The following is a 15,328-nucleotide window of genomic DNA, read 5'->3' on the forward strand; positions in this document are numbered from 1 at the left end:
ATACGGCAAAATCATGAATGGTTTCGAGCAATTGTGTTACTGTTGACAGGTTCTTGCAAAAACTATGCTGTCTGGAATCGATCAAGTTATTTTCAAGAAACTCCGATATATGTTTGAAAATGACATGTTCAAGTGTCTTCACACATGTGCATAAAATGAAAATAGGCCGGTATATCGCAATATGTAAAGGATTTTGCGATTTAGGAACGGGGACAATTCTTCCATACTTCCAATCATGTGGAAGTTCCGCTCGCCGTAAGGATTCTTTAAATATTATGGTTAAATATTTCGAGCACCATTAGGCATACCTAATGAGGAAGGCATTCGGTATGCTGTCTATTCCACGGGATTTTTTGCTGTCCACTTTCAAAAGAAGCGAGAAAACACCTTCCTCAGTTATTGATACGTCACCTATAGCAGGGCATTCGTGAGGTAGTGTAAAGTGTGGCTGATTGCCGTCATCTTTTGCGAACACTCAACAGAAGTAATCATTGAATGAACTTGCAATGGCAAATGGATCCGTAGCAGGTCTACCATCAATACATAGATTTGTGCACACAAAAGTGCACATTTTACGCCATATACAGCGACAGGTTTTGAGAGATTTTATGGCAATGTTACTCTGACCATTAGCACTCAATATTTTCATTTTAATTCAGAATTCATTAACACATCATCTTGAGTCATGGCGCTCTTTGGTAATACTATGCCATTAAACACCACACATCATCATTGCATACCCTAGTAGCCAATGTTTTGACTAAGGGACTTGTCTTCATCAGTTGCTGCCATCACGAAGATGTGTCCCTTTGTCGAAGCGTTCTAGCAACATTGCTTGTTCAACCACTGTTTTCCTCATCAAGCCTTTATCTTCCTGTGAACTTCTGTGAACTTCTGTCTTGTTTAGGTGCTTTGGTAGTGCTGCTGGAGTGTTCTAAAGTGACCAGTTGGTTCAGCTGTGACAGTAAACTGGCATGGGCCATGACCTCACTTGTCCCTGCATTTGTTGAATGTCCCTTCCATCCACAGGTGGACAAGCGGCCGGGCAACAACTTTGTGCGTGCCGAGGAGCCCAAGGTGATCCAGGTCACCGAGTGGCACAATGTTCCTCGGGTGGAACTGCGCAACCTCAGTCCCGAGAGCTACTACCGGGCCGAAATCGAGGCCTACAATGACATTGGCTACAGTGAGCCTGAGAGCATGGTCTTTCACACTGCCAGAGGTAAGGGTCCATTGACCTCTGTTGACGTGGTGGTCTCTTGAGAAGTGGCTGCACAATACTTCCACAGCCGTGCATTTGCAGTGATGCTACTGCAGCGCCAGTTGTGCCGAACCCCACCAGGAAGCGAACTCTGCTACGTTTCAGCGAAATATGACAAATCTGCGGCCACTCTGCACAGAAAGGCTGCCCGGGCATTTAAAAATAGCAATATGCCCTCAAGCGCCGTTTTACTGCGCCGTCTAAGGTGGCATGGCGTGGACCAGTGGCTGCATTAGCTCCATAGTGAACCGAGCCAAGGGATCGTACTGCTGTTTCTTCCGTGGGTTGCTGTCTATATTCAATACCTTCCACCTCGACGTGTGCGGGTTGCTTAGGCAACGGGACAACCTCTTTCCAGGTGGCAGCAAGCAGTCGTGCTAGCTCCGAGCAAGACGCCATGCTTTTATATGACCAATGTAAAACAGTGACCAAGGTATTGGATGCTGATGGTCTCTCACTCGATTTTTCGAACGTAACGCACATATCGATGCAGACATGGTGGCCGGGAACAATTTTGCCACTATTCAACCTTTTGCCAATCCTCCCTTTTCTTGGCATGGAGATTTCACAGCGTAAGAATGGCGTACGGCTGCTACCAGGATATTGATGGAATCGGCACCAAACAGCAACTTTAGCTGCTTGATACTGACGAAGTGCCACTGGTTACGCCTTGCTCTGTCGTATGGCCGTGACAAAAATTCACTGCCAGCTGATGCGGTGGCGAGCAGGTTGTTGCACCAAAATGGCAAGATTGCCTACAATATGTTCGAACCAGTAAACCACTTTGGCGATTGGGCATGAGATCACGGGCTCGACTGGTGGCCGGAAGCCGAGATGAGGGGTGACGGTGGTAATTTTTAGTGTTTACGTTGAATTTATGAACCAGTGGCCACTTATTGATTTCACATGCGTTGCCCAGTGTAAAAGCCCCATATAATATAGTTTGCAATCACTTTCATAAACCTGCTCCAAAAGCTGCTCCAAAATGGACCAGTAGCATTGCTGCATTTGCCCTAAGACAAAATTTGTATGCAAACATGCTCTGCTTTGCTGTGAAGTCTTGCTGTGCTCTAACATGTAGCACTAGTAAAAGCAGTGATGACCGAACAAACACGACAATGGGCCTTCGTTATTAAAGCTTATTGCTCTGTGGCATTGCGTTGGAATTGTAACCTTGTGTGCAGGAACCGTTTTGTGTGTTAGTGTGTATACCAGCGAGCAGCAGTCATGAGGATGGAGTGCTTCAATGTATGGTTAACAGCTCTCTCGTTAATGTAGCTCACTTTTCTCATATATTCATCTCCAGTTATAGTATTGACTTTTGATTCATTCGAATGTCTTAAACCACTTAATTCAATAGTTCTTGCCAGTGACAGTACGTTTCGTGTGGGTCAAGCATTTCATTATTTTTGACGCTGCGGCACACCTCGGCTAATTGTCCTCGGCACGCACCAGTGCCACCCTTGGCTACAAAATAGCTGTGCAGAAGCAGCTAACAGGCAGTCGAATGTTGCCATTCATGCCAACTGCATGAACAGCACAGCAGAGCTTCACCTATTCATCCTCTGCACCTGGTGCTTTCTCTACTTATTCGCTGTTCAAGACTGAGCCATACAAAGGCACAGGAGCTTCGAAAAAAGTAAGAAAGCATGGCAGGCAATCAGCACAGCAAATAACACACATTACACAAATGAAGAAAGAAATGTTGTGTCAAAGGTGTCTTCCAGCTAATCGGTAAATAAAAACATATGTATCTGTGCACATTTCCAAGTAAACATTGGCTGGAGGACAGCTTTGTGTCTGTTTGTTTCTTTGTTGCTGTGGTTTTGTGTTCTTTCTGCACTGATTGCCCGTTAAGGTGTGTCCAAATGACAGAGGAAATTGGAATTTAAGCTTGCAGATTGCATATTACAGGATCGTGTGTCAAGTGTTCCCGCAGTGCTTCCTCGGTCCACGTGAGCCACTTCGGGATACGGCCGATAGCCAAATCACAGTTGGGATTTTCGGCTAGGTCGCGTTTGCTTCGTATGAGCTGTCATCCTCTGTCGTATGAATCCTAGCAGTGAAGAGATCTGATTCACGTTGCATTTCACCTGACTGATTGGTCCGCAATCTCGTCTGTCATGTGAAACCAGCTTTACAGATTTGCTATTCAAGCTCACCCAAACCAGTGCCCTGTTAACAGAATAGTCTTGAAGGCTAGCAAGGCAGTAGGGAGCTCATCTAACAAATAATGCCAATGTTTGGCCATAAACTTGTTATGGCTGCCTCTCTTTCAAAGATTTTACTGTCGACTGTATACATGCAGTGATGCCAAACAAAAAGAGCAGAGTTTGCAGATACGGATCATTGGCACAGCCTGTCACTTGTAACGATAAGGCATAGAGTGCACCATGTTTTAATGCTCGGTGGTTTTTTTGGTCAATTGTTTCACGCGATAGCATTATAGCTGTACCTCACACTCGAAATGTGGGCCGACCGCCAAGGCAGTGCAATATAACACAGTACGGCATGTCAAAGTGCTCGCTGTTACAGTGGAATAATTCAAGGAACTAGCAGGTGACACTCGTGCCAGATGTCTCGAAAAGAGTTTGGAGAGATGCAGGCCTGCTATCGTGGCCTAAGGGTTTGAGCATTGGGCTGCCATGATGGAAGGCAGTCATTCGATCTCACTATCAGTCAAGCATTTTCTTATACACTAAAACCTCTTTAATTTGACCCTCACTCATTTGGAAAATTTGATAATTTGGACTTGTCCTCTGGTCCCGGTAAGTGTTTTCATTATTGAATGGAGTCAGAACTCCCGCTAATTCGGACATATTTGGCAACACACCGGTTAATTCGGACAACTCTAGAAACTTGGCAAGCACTGCATAGTCGTTGGGCAATACTGTCATGAACATCAGAGCCAAATATTATTACATGCAGCTGGGAGCCCACAATTCCACTGAAAAGCTGTGTGCCGTTTCCTGCAGCTTTTTCAGAACCTTGCCACTTTTTCATTACTTTTACACTAGAGTATACACACTGGTTGCTGGGCAGATGTAGCATTATCCAAGCCAAAACCAGAGAAATCACAGTGGTTCCATTTTGTGGTGAAGTCTTAACACTGCACTATATCCTCCAATGTAAGCAGTGCAGTGAAGGTTTGCACCATAGTCTCCCGGCCCTTCCAATACAAAAGGCCACCACAGTAATGTGTAGAGTATGCTGGCAGTTATTCAGTGTGGGAATGGTGTACAGCTTTGGTTGCGGCAGAGAGACCGAAACGAGGTCGATGGCTGCACAGATGTGACAGAGAGAGCACTTGATTGCTGAGTAATGGAGCCTAATAGATGGCACATTCAAAAATGTTTGATTGGAAAAGATTCGCGATGAGGTGCCTCTACTACCAGGCACACTACTTGCTTGTTGCAAAAGGTGTTGCAGGTTAAGGGAGCGGAGCAGAAGAGCAACCAATGCACTGCATATGCCTGCCTTGCGTCACCCGGTGCGCTGAGATGCGACCTGTTGTGCCCAGAGAGAATTGATCACCCTGTCCCAGTGACTGGCCTTGTGTACAGCCACTCTCTGCAGCAACCTCTTCTGTGTCTTCTCCTGGTGCCTACACAGCACACACACTCTCTCTCCTCTCTTTTGCACTGTCGAGGTCTCTCCACAAGCCTTTTGGAGGGTTTTCTGTTTTATCTGGCTAAAACATCTTGTGTGCTTCACCATGGCCATCTCTCTCTCTCTCTCTCTCTCCCCCACGCACTCTCTCTCTCTCCCGGCTAGACCCCTCCATCCAAACACCAGTGATCCCACCCAACTTTGCTGGTACATATCACATTTCCTACTTGATATTATCTCTTGTTCTGTGGCTGCTTGCTCCTTGTCTGCTTGCTGCAAGACCATGGAAACAGTTTGAGCATTGTTGCCTGAGCATGTCACCTCTCTGCCTGCCTGTTGGCCCGAACATTGTTTTCACACCTGCCAGGGTCTTTTCTACCGTGCTTGCCACCATTTGCCTTGCAGCTGCAGCACTGCCAACTCAAAAGCTCTGCAAGTTCAAACTGTGCATGTGATAGGTGAGGTGGCAGTGCATGGTGGTAATCCATGTTGGGGGACTATAAATGCACGGAAACAGCTCTTGCATGTAATTCCTGGAAGAAATTGCCTACCTATAGAAACATAGAAGGCTCCATGTGTCCTGCGGGAAATCCACCAAGAGTATATCAGTTTCATACGACAGAATTACGTGCATAAGTGTAGGATAACCATCTCGCAAAACATGTCATTGAGTCTCGGTGACTTTGGGTCAGCCACTATGGCAATGGGCTGCCCAGCATGAAGTGGCGGGGTCGATTCCCGGTCGCAGCAGCCGCCTCCTGAAGGGGGAGGGGGGCAGCAATGTAGGAGTTCTCGTGCACCATGCTTTGGGTGCACGCTACTCCCCTGGTGGTCGAAATGAATCTAGAGCCCTCCGCTCTGGTGGCCCTCAATAACCTACTCGGCAGTTTCAGGACATGTCAGCCACAATGGAATCTCGCTTCGGCTAAATTTGTTATACATGCCGTTAAAGCAGTCTTGTAGAAGCCACAGTGCTCGTAAATGCATTTTCTTGTAAGCAGCCTTCAGACAGCACCTAAGCAGACAATGCAAGCACCTGGTGGCTATCGCTATGACTGAAGTCCCGGCACGCCACCGCAGAGATTTTTCAATGCACTGCAGACAGCCACGGACACCACCTTATCTCTTAAGTCAGGCCGAAAAGCTGCACACTTTAGGTCATGTGTCACTCCTGGCGAGCAGTAATGGTGTTCTTCTAGTTTCGGTACCAAAACTGGCTATTGTTTCTAAGCTTTTCGTGACTCTTCTACTTGTATTTAAAACATCATATTTTGCACGGAGGCTCCTTTATATCAACACTATATTAAACTAGGCTTTATACAGGGTCTGAAATTTCCTTGTACTTGACGTGATCAGTGGCTGTGGCCTTCCTGTGCCGAACGCAAGGTCCTAGGCTCCATTCCTGGCCACGGCAACCACAGTTTGACAGTGCCCCGAGTGTTGTGTGCACATTATAAAACCCCAGGTGGTTGAATCTAATCCGCCCCCATGTGGTGTGTGTCATGGCCCCTGCATTTGTTTGAGAAGTAAAGCCTCATCGTTCTATTAGTCAATATTGTTAGCATTCATTGCAGAGCAGCAGCCCTTGGTTTGTGGGAATGGGCACGTTGGATCCCTCCAGCTAAAAAATTCCCTCTGAAACAGCACCGTGTTGAGCGACTGCTGTGCTACCCTCTGTGAAATTGGTTATTTGTGCCGCATCAGAGGAGCACTGCCAGAAAAAACTGCAGTCATTCGAGGCACAGGCACTACTGTGTTTTCTGCGTAGTCTATGAGCATCTGCTCTTCTGTTGGGACACACATGCTGGGGCATAGTATCACATTAATCCATTAGTAGGAGAAAATCTGGTATAGCAGCCATTGATCTGCCGTGGGAATGATGGATAGTAGTAGTGTATGAATTTTGCTGATTTTCTGCAGCTTTGTTACAAACGCTGCAGCCCCTTCTGTTGTTTCTTCTGGTTCAGCTGTATTGTTTGCTAGACACATGAAGTTCTCCAAGCGCAATCGAGTATTTCACACTAATGACTAATTCATTCCATCAAGTTATCACTTTTGAGTGCACTTGTGGCTAGATCTAGATGGTGTTTGGATAATACAAGACTCGCCATGGACAGTTCCTGCTTTTCTGGACATTTCTTGCTGTGTGTAATACTCTGCGAACAGTACAATGGTAGAATGTTGGAGGCCAAAAGAGGTGCATCATTTGTGCAGAAAAAATTTGTGATGACAGAATAAAGGACTGGAACGTCACTCAACGCCGAAGGAGCAAAGTATAGACAAACGCATGTACTACAACATATGATTCCCGTGCGCGCTGAAGTCCTGCACTGGTGGTGCATGTGGACAGTCATGCCAGGTTTCCCCCCCGCATCCACAGCATGGAACTCTGTGGCTGTGGGTTTGCTTTTGTGAAGCGCTAGTCTTGCTGAAGGCACCACCTGAATCTGATTTTCTCTGTGAAGGTCCACGAGTACTGCGGGGAAACTGTCGACAGAGCAAATGGAGATGAAGCAGTTGCTGGCAGTTTGACTAATTTGTACTGCAGATACGCAGTTAACGAGGCATGAGTGGCTCCTCTATCATTCATTTATGGCAGCCGTCCAAGTCAGCGTATCATGTAAAGCTAGGACATGCACTTTGGTCACTGCATCATCAGCTTTGCCTTTATTGTGTCCTGTACCTTATTCCTTCTGTCAACTCAGTAAAGTGAAATAGGTTGAAGCACTATTTACAGGCACTCCCAGGTCCAGAAGAGAAACTTTGAGAAGAAAAGTGTTTATTCTGTGCTGTTTGTCAGTAACTACCTGTGGGGCTAAACTTCGATAACAAAAAAAAAAAGGAAGTTAGGATTATACAGTGAAAAAGAGATAACAGGCATGATGTTAAAACAGCAAAATAGCAGTATGGATTAGAAAGCATGTCAGTAATTTACATTTTAGAGAAAATTAAGGTCACCCATGGTGTGTAATACATACTGCTATGGTATGATTAGGAAAGCGCAAAGGGATAAAGACTGGAGAACACAGGAATAAATGCCAACTTCGAATTTATCTTGTCATTGTTAAAATTGCAGCTGCTCCCCAAGGTGGGGCAAGGCATTTTTTTAAGCATATAGATCAACTGGAATGTGAGATCACCGAGGCTTGTTTCATTGCAGACAACAAAAATGTTTGTAAGCCAAGCATCTGAGACCGCATCGTAGTGAGATAGATTTCTCAAGGCCTGTTCCGAGTGGGGACGAGTAATTTAGCCATGTGGTTTCATTCGTCTGTGCCACTGACAAGGTATTCTTTTGGACTGCACATACATTGGGGTTCACTGTACACTGGGTGTTTTCTTTTTTAGGCTATATAGAATTTTTTAAAACTGCCTGTTGCAGATAGCGTAATTTTAGTCATTGAGCTGAATTGCTCAGAAATGGACATTACTTGCACCAAAAATTGAAATGCATAATCGACTAATTGATAAAAATTTACCAACTTTTTCATTCAATGCTTTACAGCACATATTGCAATTTACAAATTGCAGCTGGTGAGTTTGCAAGGCGTATCCACTTGGAACAAATTTGCAGGATGACACCTGCTTAGAGATATAAATTCCTGAAGTTGGAAACGAAACACTTGGTGCTCCAGTTAAATTTGTGCTTCAGCGTAAAAAGATTTTGTTTAGAAGGTAAGCGGCACAACAGTGCATTTGTACCACAAGTCTGGCGGTACGTGTCTCTACACTGACGCCATCCTCAGTATTAGCTCTAACTGGATATGTGTCGCAAATTAACTGGCTCCAATTTGCAAATTGAAATGTGTCATAAAGTAAGTGATTGAAAAGTTAATTCATTAATTAGGTAATTTTTATTACTTAGTCAATTGTGCACTTTAATTTCTCGTTGCGAATAATGTCCGTCACTTTGAGTAATCGAGCCCAAGTACTACAATTATGCTATCTCGCACAGATGATTTTTTAAAGATTCCATATGGTCAAAAAAAAAAAGCTCTTATTTCCAACAAATTCCTTTCAGTTGATAGTAGGCTCTCGACCTGCTTTCTTCAGCAGTCTTTGTACCTTCACACTTTCCTAACCATAAATTCACACCAAGCAAGCCAGTTTGCAGTTTTGTTAACGTCTAGACCAGACGGCCAGTGGTGTATCAGCCAGAACAGGGGTGCCAGAGGGGAGGCAAGGCTATCGAGGACAGGGGAGGCGGCGTGATGTGGTGTGGAAGTTTGGGATGTGCTCTGCTGATGCAAGAAAGGGTTACTGAGATAGGCTGTCATCTTGGGATGAATGCAAAATAAGGCCATTGATGCACAGTAAGCCAACACCTGCTTGGAGCTGCTTCTATTTCTCGCGCACTGTCTTCCCACTTCTTTCTTTGCATCATCTTTCCACCTTTGACAAATATATGATGGCTAGCCCATGCTCTCCTGCAGCTTATATTTTTCATTGGACACTGGCACTTTAACACATAGGGCAGATTTCTTCAGGCGTTTATTGCGCACACTTCTTGTACTGAAGTGGTGGCAGGCATCTGGAATTTACTTCCATGTAGCCCAAATTTTCTTCCATTTATCTGTTTAGATTACCTGTGAGCTGGTTTTAAAAGTAAGGCATTCCCATTTTTAAGTAGGATTGCAGCTGCGCAGGAAATGTAGCATCTTGACAAGAGAGCATTGTAAAGTAATTCATTGGGTTGGACACACCCCTCTGCCCATTTTTTGCCTATCCAATGTGCACTTTACATTTTGATACTGTGGGCGTCTCTTTAAGATACACAGCAATTAGAAGCCTGGCTGCGTTCCTTTAGTGATGAGCTGATAACGCGGCAAAGCAAGCAATCTGCTAGGCAATGCCTAGTGGCTATGCATTGGACTCTGCTCTTCCTTGTACAGATGAAAGCCATGCATGTCAGCATGCTGTGCGTGTCTGTCGCTTTTGCTTTTATCATGCTGCCTGCGCACGAGTGTTTTGTCTCGTACATTAGGTTTCTGTCAGCCCACTCGTAGGGGTTCCCAGTGTGCACTAGTATGGACAGCGCTGAACTCCAACCTGAAGCGTGTACACATTGCTATCGAGTCAGTGATCAAGTCTGCAAAATGTTTGTGTGATGCTTTCGCCAGCTTCATGCACCAACATTGGCAGTCTTGCATTCTCTTAATTTCCTCATTTTTGTGCAATCTGTCAAAGCTTGAGTGTTTGTGCTGTCTTTGGTGATTATCATTTGATCGTTAGTAGATTAATGCTGTCATGCAATTTTAGCATGACTCCAATTTATTTGCAAGACTTGTACCTTACTTTTTAAACTTATTGTACACTTTGGAGTGTGCCCAAGTGGCGTACTTGCAAATCTTTATTTTTATGTATTACTTTTTAATGTTGTTTAAGAACATATACAGTCAACGACCGATTTTTGGGACCCTCTAGGGAACGTAAAAACGTCTGAAAATTCAGGCAGTCCGAAAAAATGAAAGCATGCAAAAAACGCACTTTTTCTTCTTTTTTTCTCAGATCTAGAGGTAAAGGGCAAAGTACCAGGTTTCCGCAACCCTGCCAAAGCATCAGTGAAGTGGCTATAAAAATACGCATTCAAAAACTCTGTATGCAACCGACTGCCGGTTTATTATATACATGTGCATCGTCGGGCAGCCGGTTTTATTGCTGCAGTGGCTTGAAGAACTTGATTGTTGTTTGGACGGCGTTCCGGTTGCATGCGATCATATTCACCTCGATCTGAGCAGGGGTCATGTCAGCACTGTACACCGATGAAAGAGTCAACAATCCTCGCGTCAACTCGGCGCTTGTAGGCGGCGCAGACATTGGCTCCTCATTTTCAACATCGGAGTCTTCTGAATCCCCCACAACCTGACTCCTTGCTCCATGCCGAACTCCTTGCTCACGTCAGCCTGCGATGGGCCGCTCACGACTTGCTTTATAATGGCGGCTTTCTTCTGCATCGTTAACCGACGTTACTGCTTTCCGCGCTTCGATGCCATTGGCGAGGTCGACGAAAACGGAGTGGGGGGCCAACGAAGGCAAGCGAAATTCTCAAGTTGCGAACAGTGGAGTTCGCAGACGAGCGTCGAAGCACCTAGGCCTAGCATCGCTGAGCACACTTGACAGAACAGCGCAACCACGCACCACGCTAGCCAAAACGTGGCCTACGCAAACAAATGAAATGGCACCGCTTCGGAAACTCCGCCGGAGGACGAAAGCGGAAGTGCGGCGGTGAACATAGCCAGCGTGGCCAGACCAAATCAGTGTGCGACGGCTAGATTTGGGTAGTTGTGGTTCAAAGCGGTGATATGCTTCGGCTGCAAGTCGATTTGCTGCGCAGGGGCGCTGCGCGAGGAGCCAAATGACCTTCCGTCGCGTCAAAAAGTCCGGAAAATTGGAAGCGTCCAAAACTTCAGATGTCCTTATACATTGATTCTATGGGGCTCGTGGCAGTGTCGCAAAAACGTCCGAAATATTGGGCATGTCCGAAAATTTGGGCGTCCGAAAATTCAGTCGTTGACTGTACTTGAAGATGGGGCAACCTTCCTCCGTTTATATTAGATTCAAATTGAAGAGTGTAGTGTGAATGCATTATCAGCATAGCTATAGCTGATTTTCCTGTCTGCTTTTGTCACCTGATGCATGCTCATAGTTTGTGCTTACAATTGTGAACAAGAACTTAACAAGTGTTTTACTCTTGTCTTTTTTTCCTGCTCCCACGTCCCCACCTTTGTGGCCCGTAACACTTTTCCATTCTTTGCGCCATTGAAACTCTTTTCGTGACTCTGGATTTTTCTGATATTCACTGCTTGTACCTGCTGTCCTGTCGTCACCCTGTTTCCTTCATTCCTGTCACCTCTGGCACGGTGCCTCTAAATTTCAACTGCTATGCATGTCTTTGCCACCTTCTGCTGCTTGCATTATTGCTTTCCTTCATTTCTGTGCACCCTGTTTTCTTCCTTCTGCGCAAACTCTCCCCGTCCTCCTTGTTTATCTCTCTTTCCCTCTGCCGCCTTTCCTCGTCTTGCCTCCTTCCGTCGTACCTCGGCCCCGACAGGCGAGGTGCCCACGGAGGAGCACGGCGGGCAGCAGAGCCGTCTCAGCGGCCTGGGCCTCCCGCTCACCACGATCATCATCATCGTCGTGGCTGCGGTGTTGCTCGTGCTGCTGCTGCTCGATGTGGTCTGCTACCTCCGCTTCCACTGGGGCTTCCTCTACTGCCTGCGGCACTCGTGCGGTGGAGGGCAGGCGCCGGCCAAGCCCGTCGCAGATGACGCCAAGAGCAGGTGCGTTCGCGCCACGGTGCAGCTCGCTGATGGCCAGCAGGAGTGGGGCAGTGCCCAGCGCTCGCTTCAGGTTCACTGCTTGCCAGAGTCTGAGAGGGGCTGGGACAGCGCGCTCGCCACTGAGAAGGCATTGTTCTCGGGTGCCAACAGCGGCCATGTGGCCTTCACGTGATGACCTGCCTAGGTCTGTTAGTTCTTGCCAAATTCAACTTGCTATTTTTGTGGTGCAAACAGCGTAACGGCCATCATGTTGCCGCTTTTGATGCGTGATTAACACAGGGTCTAGCACAGTCGCCGGAATGAACGAAGACCTTTTGCCTTTTGTCCCTACCTTCAGTATGATGAGTTGCCAATGTCTAGGGCCTCTGAAAATATCTCTGACCACAGAAAAGACAGGGACTGTTTCAGGAATGTAGTCCCCGCAATGGGATTGGTGCCATCGCGCTACCACAGCTTAACCACCTTTTAAGCTTGCAGTTTTAGTTGTTTCATTAGTCCCAGCGCAACTTCAACTAGGTGAAATGTATGTATGACTAAAGTCTAGCGCACAACCTTGCAACGCACACTGCTGAATTTAACGTTAAAGAATCAAGGCTAGTCATGAAGCAACTTTGACTGTCTGTTCCTAGAAATTTTTCCTAGCTAAATTTTTCTACTAGTTTTGTAGACATCTGGACTGTTTATTGTAGCATAAAGCATGAAAGTTCTGTTCTGAAGAAAGATCAGGATATTCAGCAATGCTAAGCCCTCTGTTGTAACAAAAGCAAACATGGCTCGAAAATGTACCACACGTGTCTGTGTGTGCACTTGCACACTTATATCTTGGGTGCCAAGTTGGACAGTTCCTCAATTCCCTGAAATAAAAAAAGAAAAAAAAATGTACGCCCCATGACCCTCATATCCAGTAATCACAAATGATCACATGAGTCCTACATAACTTGTGCATTCTGACTAATCAAATGTTGCATGTTACAACACAAGAACCCACAATGCTAGAATTCATGCATGTTCCTATTGCTCATTTAGGATTATTGTTTATGGGAGTCAAGTTTGCTTAAAGTGTTGCACCGTGTTATTGATCTGACACCAAAAGGCTTTTCCTTTCTTTTTTAATTTCACAGACATGCAGTGGCCTTTTAAGCTTGCAGTTTTAGTTGTGTCATTAGTCCCAGCGCAACTTCAACTAGGTAAAATGTACGTATGACTAAAGTCCAGCGCACAACCTTGCAACGCACACTGCTGAATTTAACGTTAAAGAATCAAGGCTAGTCATGAAGCAACTTTGACTGTCTGTTCCTAGAAAACCTGTGATGTCCTGTTTGTCTTCTTTTAAGCATACCATGCAATTAAGATGGATGGTTTGGCGAAGGTAAGGGGCTTAACAGCATGAAGTGGAATACTACCACTGTTGAAGCTGTAGTGGATACAGTGCTTCTCTTGTTTGTGTCTTTTTCCCTCTTGAAAAGAGGAACCTATTCTATGTTCATGACTACTTGCAAGTGAAAGATTTAATTGTAAAACTGGAGGCACAATGCCAGGTGTAGGATGCTCCGGACTGCTAGCAAGCAGTGAATTATTGTTTACATCACAATGATTAGCCCTTTCATTTGTAGTTCCTTTTCTAGTATAGGGAGCTCTGCGGGGCTAATCCCAGTCACCACGTTAGCAAACGCATCAAAGCTTCCATGGTGCTGACATGCCTTTTTTCTCATTCTTGGATGTCATTTTTATTCTCATTTGACATGCACCTGGGAGTCCACAAAAAAGTGATTTTCACCCCCCCCCCCCCCTTACCTTGTTCATCCGAACTGTGGTTAAGCGTTGTACCTCCATCGCTGCAGCCCTCCCACAGTGACCGAACCTGATGGAGGGAAGACAAAGCCGAAGGCTGAGAAGTCAATTTCCACTGAGTAAGATTACGCTCAATCCTGTCTTCCCACCATTTTTCCAAAGCTCGGGCGTCTTTGGTGTGGTTTTGCGTTACCAGGCTCTCTTCAGCTCTACTAACTCAAGATGACAAGCGACCATCCACTGTCATCCTGGTTTGGTGCAGGTTTCGAGCTCAGCTCTTGTTTGGCTCTACTAACTGAAGATGACAAGATGCATCATACCGGTCTTTTGTTGGTTAACCTTTTTGCTGCTTTCTGGGGATGGTATTGCCGACACATTCTAGAAACTTATCCTTGGAACTAACGTGCGAGTTAATCCTTATTTTCCTTGGGCATAGTAAATATTTATAGTGGCTAGGCCAGCCAGTTCTTGGTGGAGCAGAGGGCTAAGCTCAAATGTTCACTTGAAAGGCCACTCTGAAACCAGTGTTCACTTGGGCATTTTCATCACTCAGTGAAAGGAAAGCTGTGTTGGTCTGATACATTTTTGCATGGCATCTCTTTCTCTATCTCTCTCTCCATTGGGCCGTGCCACATCTATTTCTGAGATCGGTGTTGGGTACCCCCTCTTTATTTTTCTGTTTGGTCCTCCTATATTCTGATAGACACATCTTGCATCTGCATACATGTTGGTGTTCTGGTGTGCTTAAATATTTCCTTTCACATCGGTTATTGGTGGTGGGAGCCCCTTTGGTTCAAGCCCATCTCTTTGGTGTTTTCTAGGTATTCTTGCCCCTACTTTGCTTTGTGTCACAAGACAACACCAGTTCTTGTCATTGTGTTTCATTCATTGCAACTAAACTCAAACCTGAGTCTATTTGCTTGTCTATTATTATTTTTTTCTTTAACAGGATGATCCATAGTGACTGCCTTTCTAGATCAATCCACGAGCCACCTGTGTTAAGATTGCATTTGCCTTGCCGCAGCAGTGGCAGACGTGCTGTTTGCATTCTTGGTGCAAGTGGCAACGTGACATCACATTTGCACCAAACTGAGCAACAAAACCTGCAGTAGATGTTTTTTGCAGTGAACCCAGGTTGCATGACCGTTTGCACCATAGAAAATTTCTTGCCAAGCCGTATGGCACTGTTTACACATCTCTGTGGTGTTGAAAAAAACATAGCTTCTGTATTTTAGCAGTAAGAACATGCAACTGGGGTAGTTGGTTTGCTATAGCTTGCATATGGCGCCAGAAAATACAAACTACATGAGAGGCAGGCGACCACCAAAAATGCTCAAAGATCCTAGGAATGCAGAGACTTGAACTGACTGACAGTGCAAACGCCCCG

At 45.6% G+C, this 15,328-nt stretch overlaps 1 protein-coding gene across 7 annotated transcripts in view; it reads left to right on the top strand.

Annotated features, from left to right (window-relative positions):
• The window catches only part of LOC126529920 (fasciclin-2-like), a 170,674-nt gene that overhangs the window by 140,921 nt on the left and 14,425 nt on the right, over nucleotides 1-15,328 (top strand). For 5 of the 7 annotated variants that reach the window (XR_008612295.2, XM_055070118.2, XM_072288150.1 and 2 more), the window contains exons 12-14: nucleotides 1,030-1,222; nucleotides 5,036-5,077; nucleotides 11,922-12,150. Coding sequence is in view for 6 of the 7 variants with exons in the window: in XM_055070118.2 (XP_054926093.1) it covers nucleotides 1,030-1,222; nucleotides 5,036-5,077; nucleotides 11,922-12,150 (464 nt within the window). In the remaining variant the exon portion in view is untranslated. Of the gene's footprint in view, nucleotides 1-1,029; nucleotides 1,223-5,035; nucleotides 5,078-11,921; nucleotides 12,151-13,991; nucleotides 14,061-15,328 lie in introns of all 7 variants that reach the window. The other 2 variants (XM_050177375.3, XM_050177376.3) reach the window with 2 other exon arrangements.

This window comes from Dermacentor andersoni, chromosome 5, assembly GCF_023375885.2.
Source record: "Dermacentor andersoni chromosome 5, qqDerAnde1_hic_scaffold, whole genome shotgun sequence".
NCBI lineage: Eukaryota > Metazoa > Arthropoda > Arachnida > Ixodida > Ixodidae > Dermacentor > Dermacentor andersoni.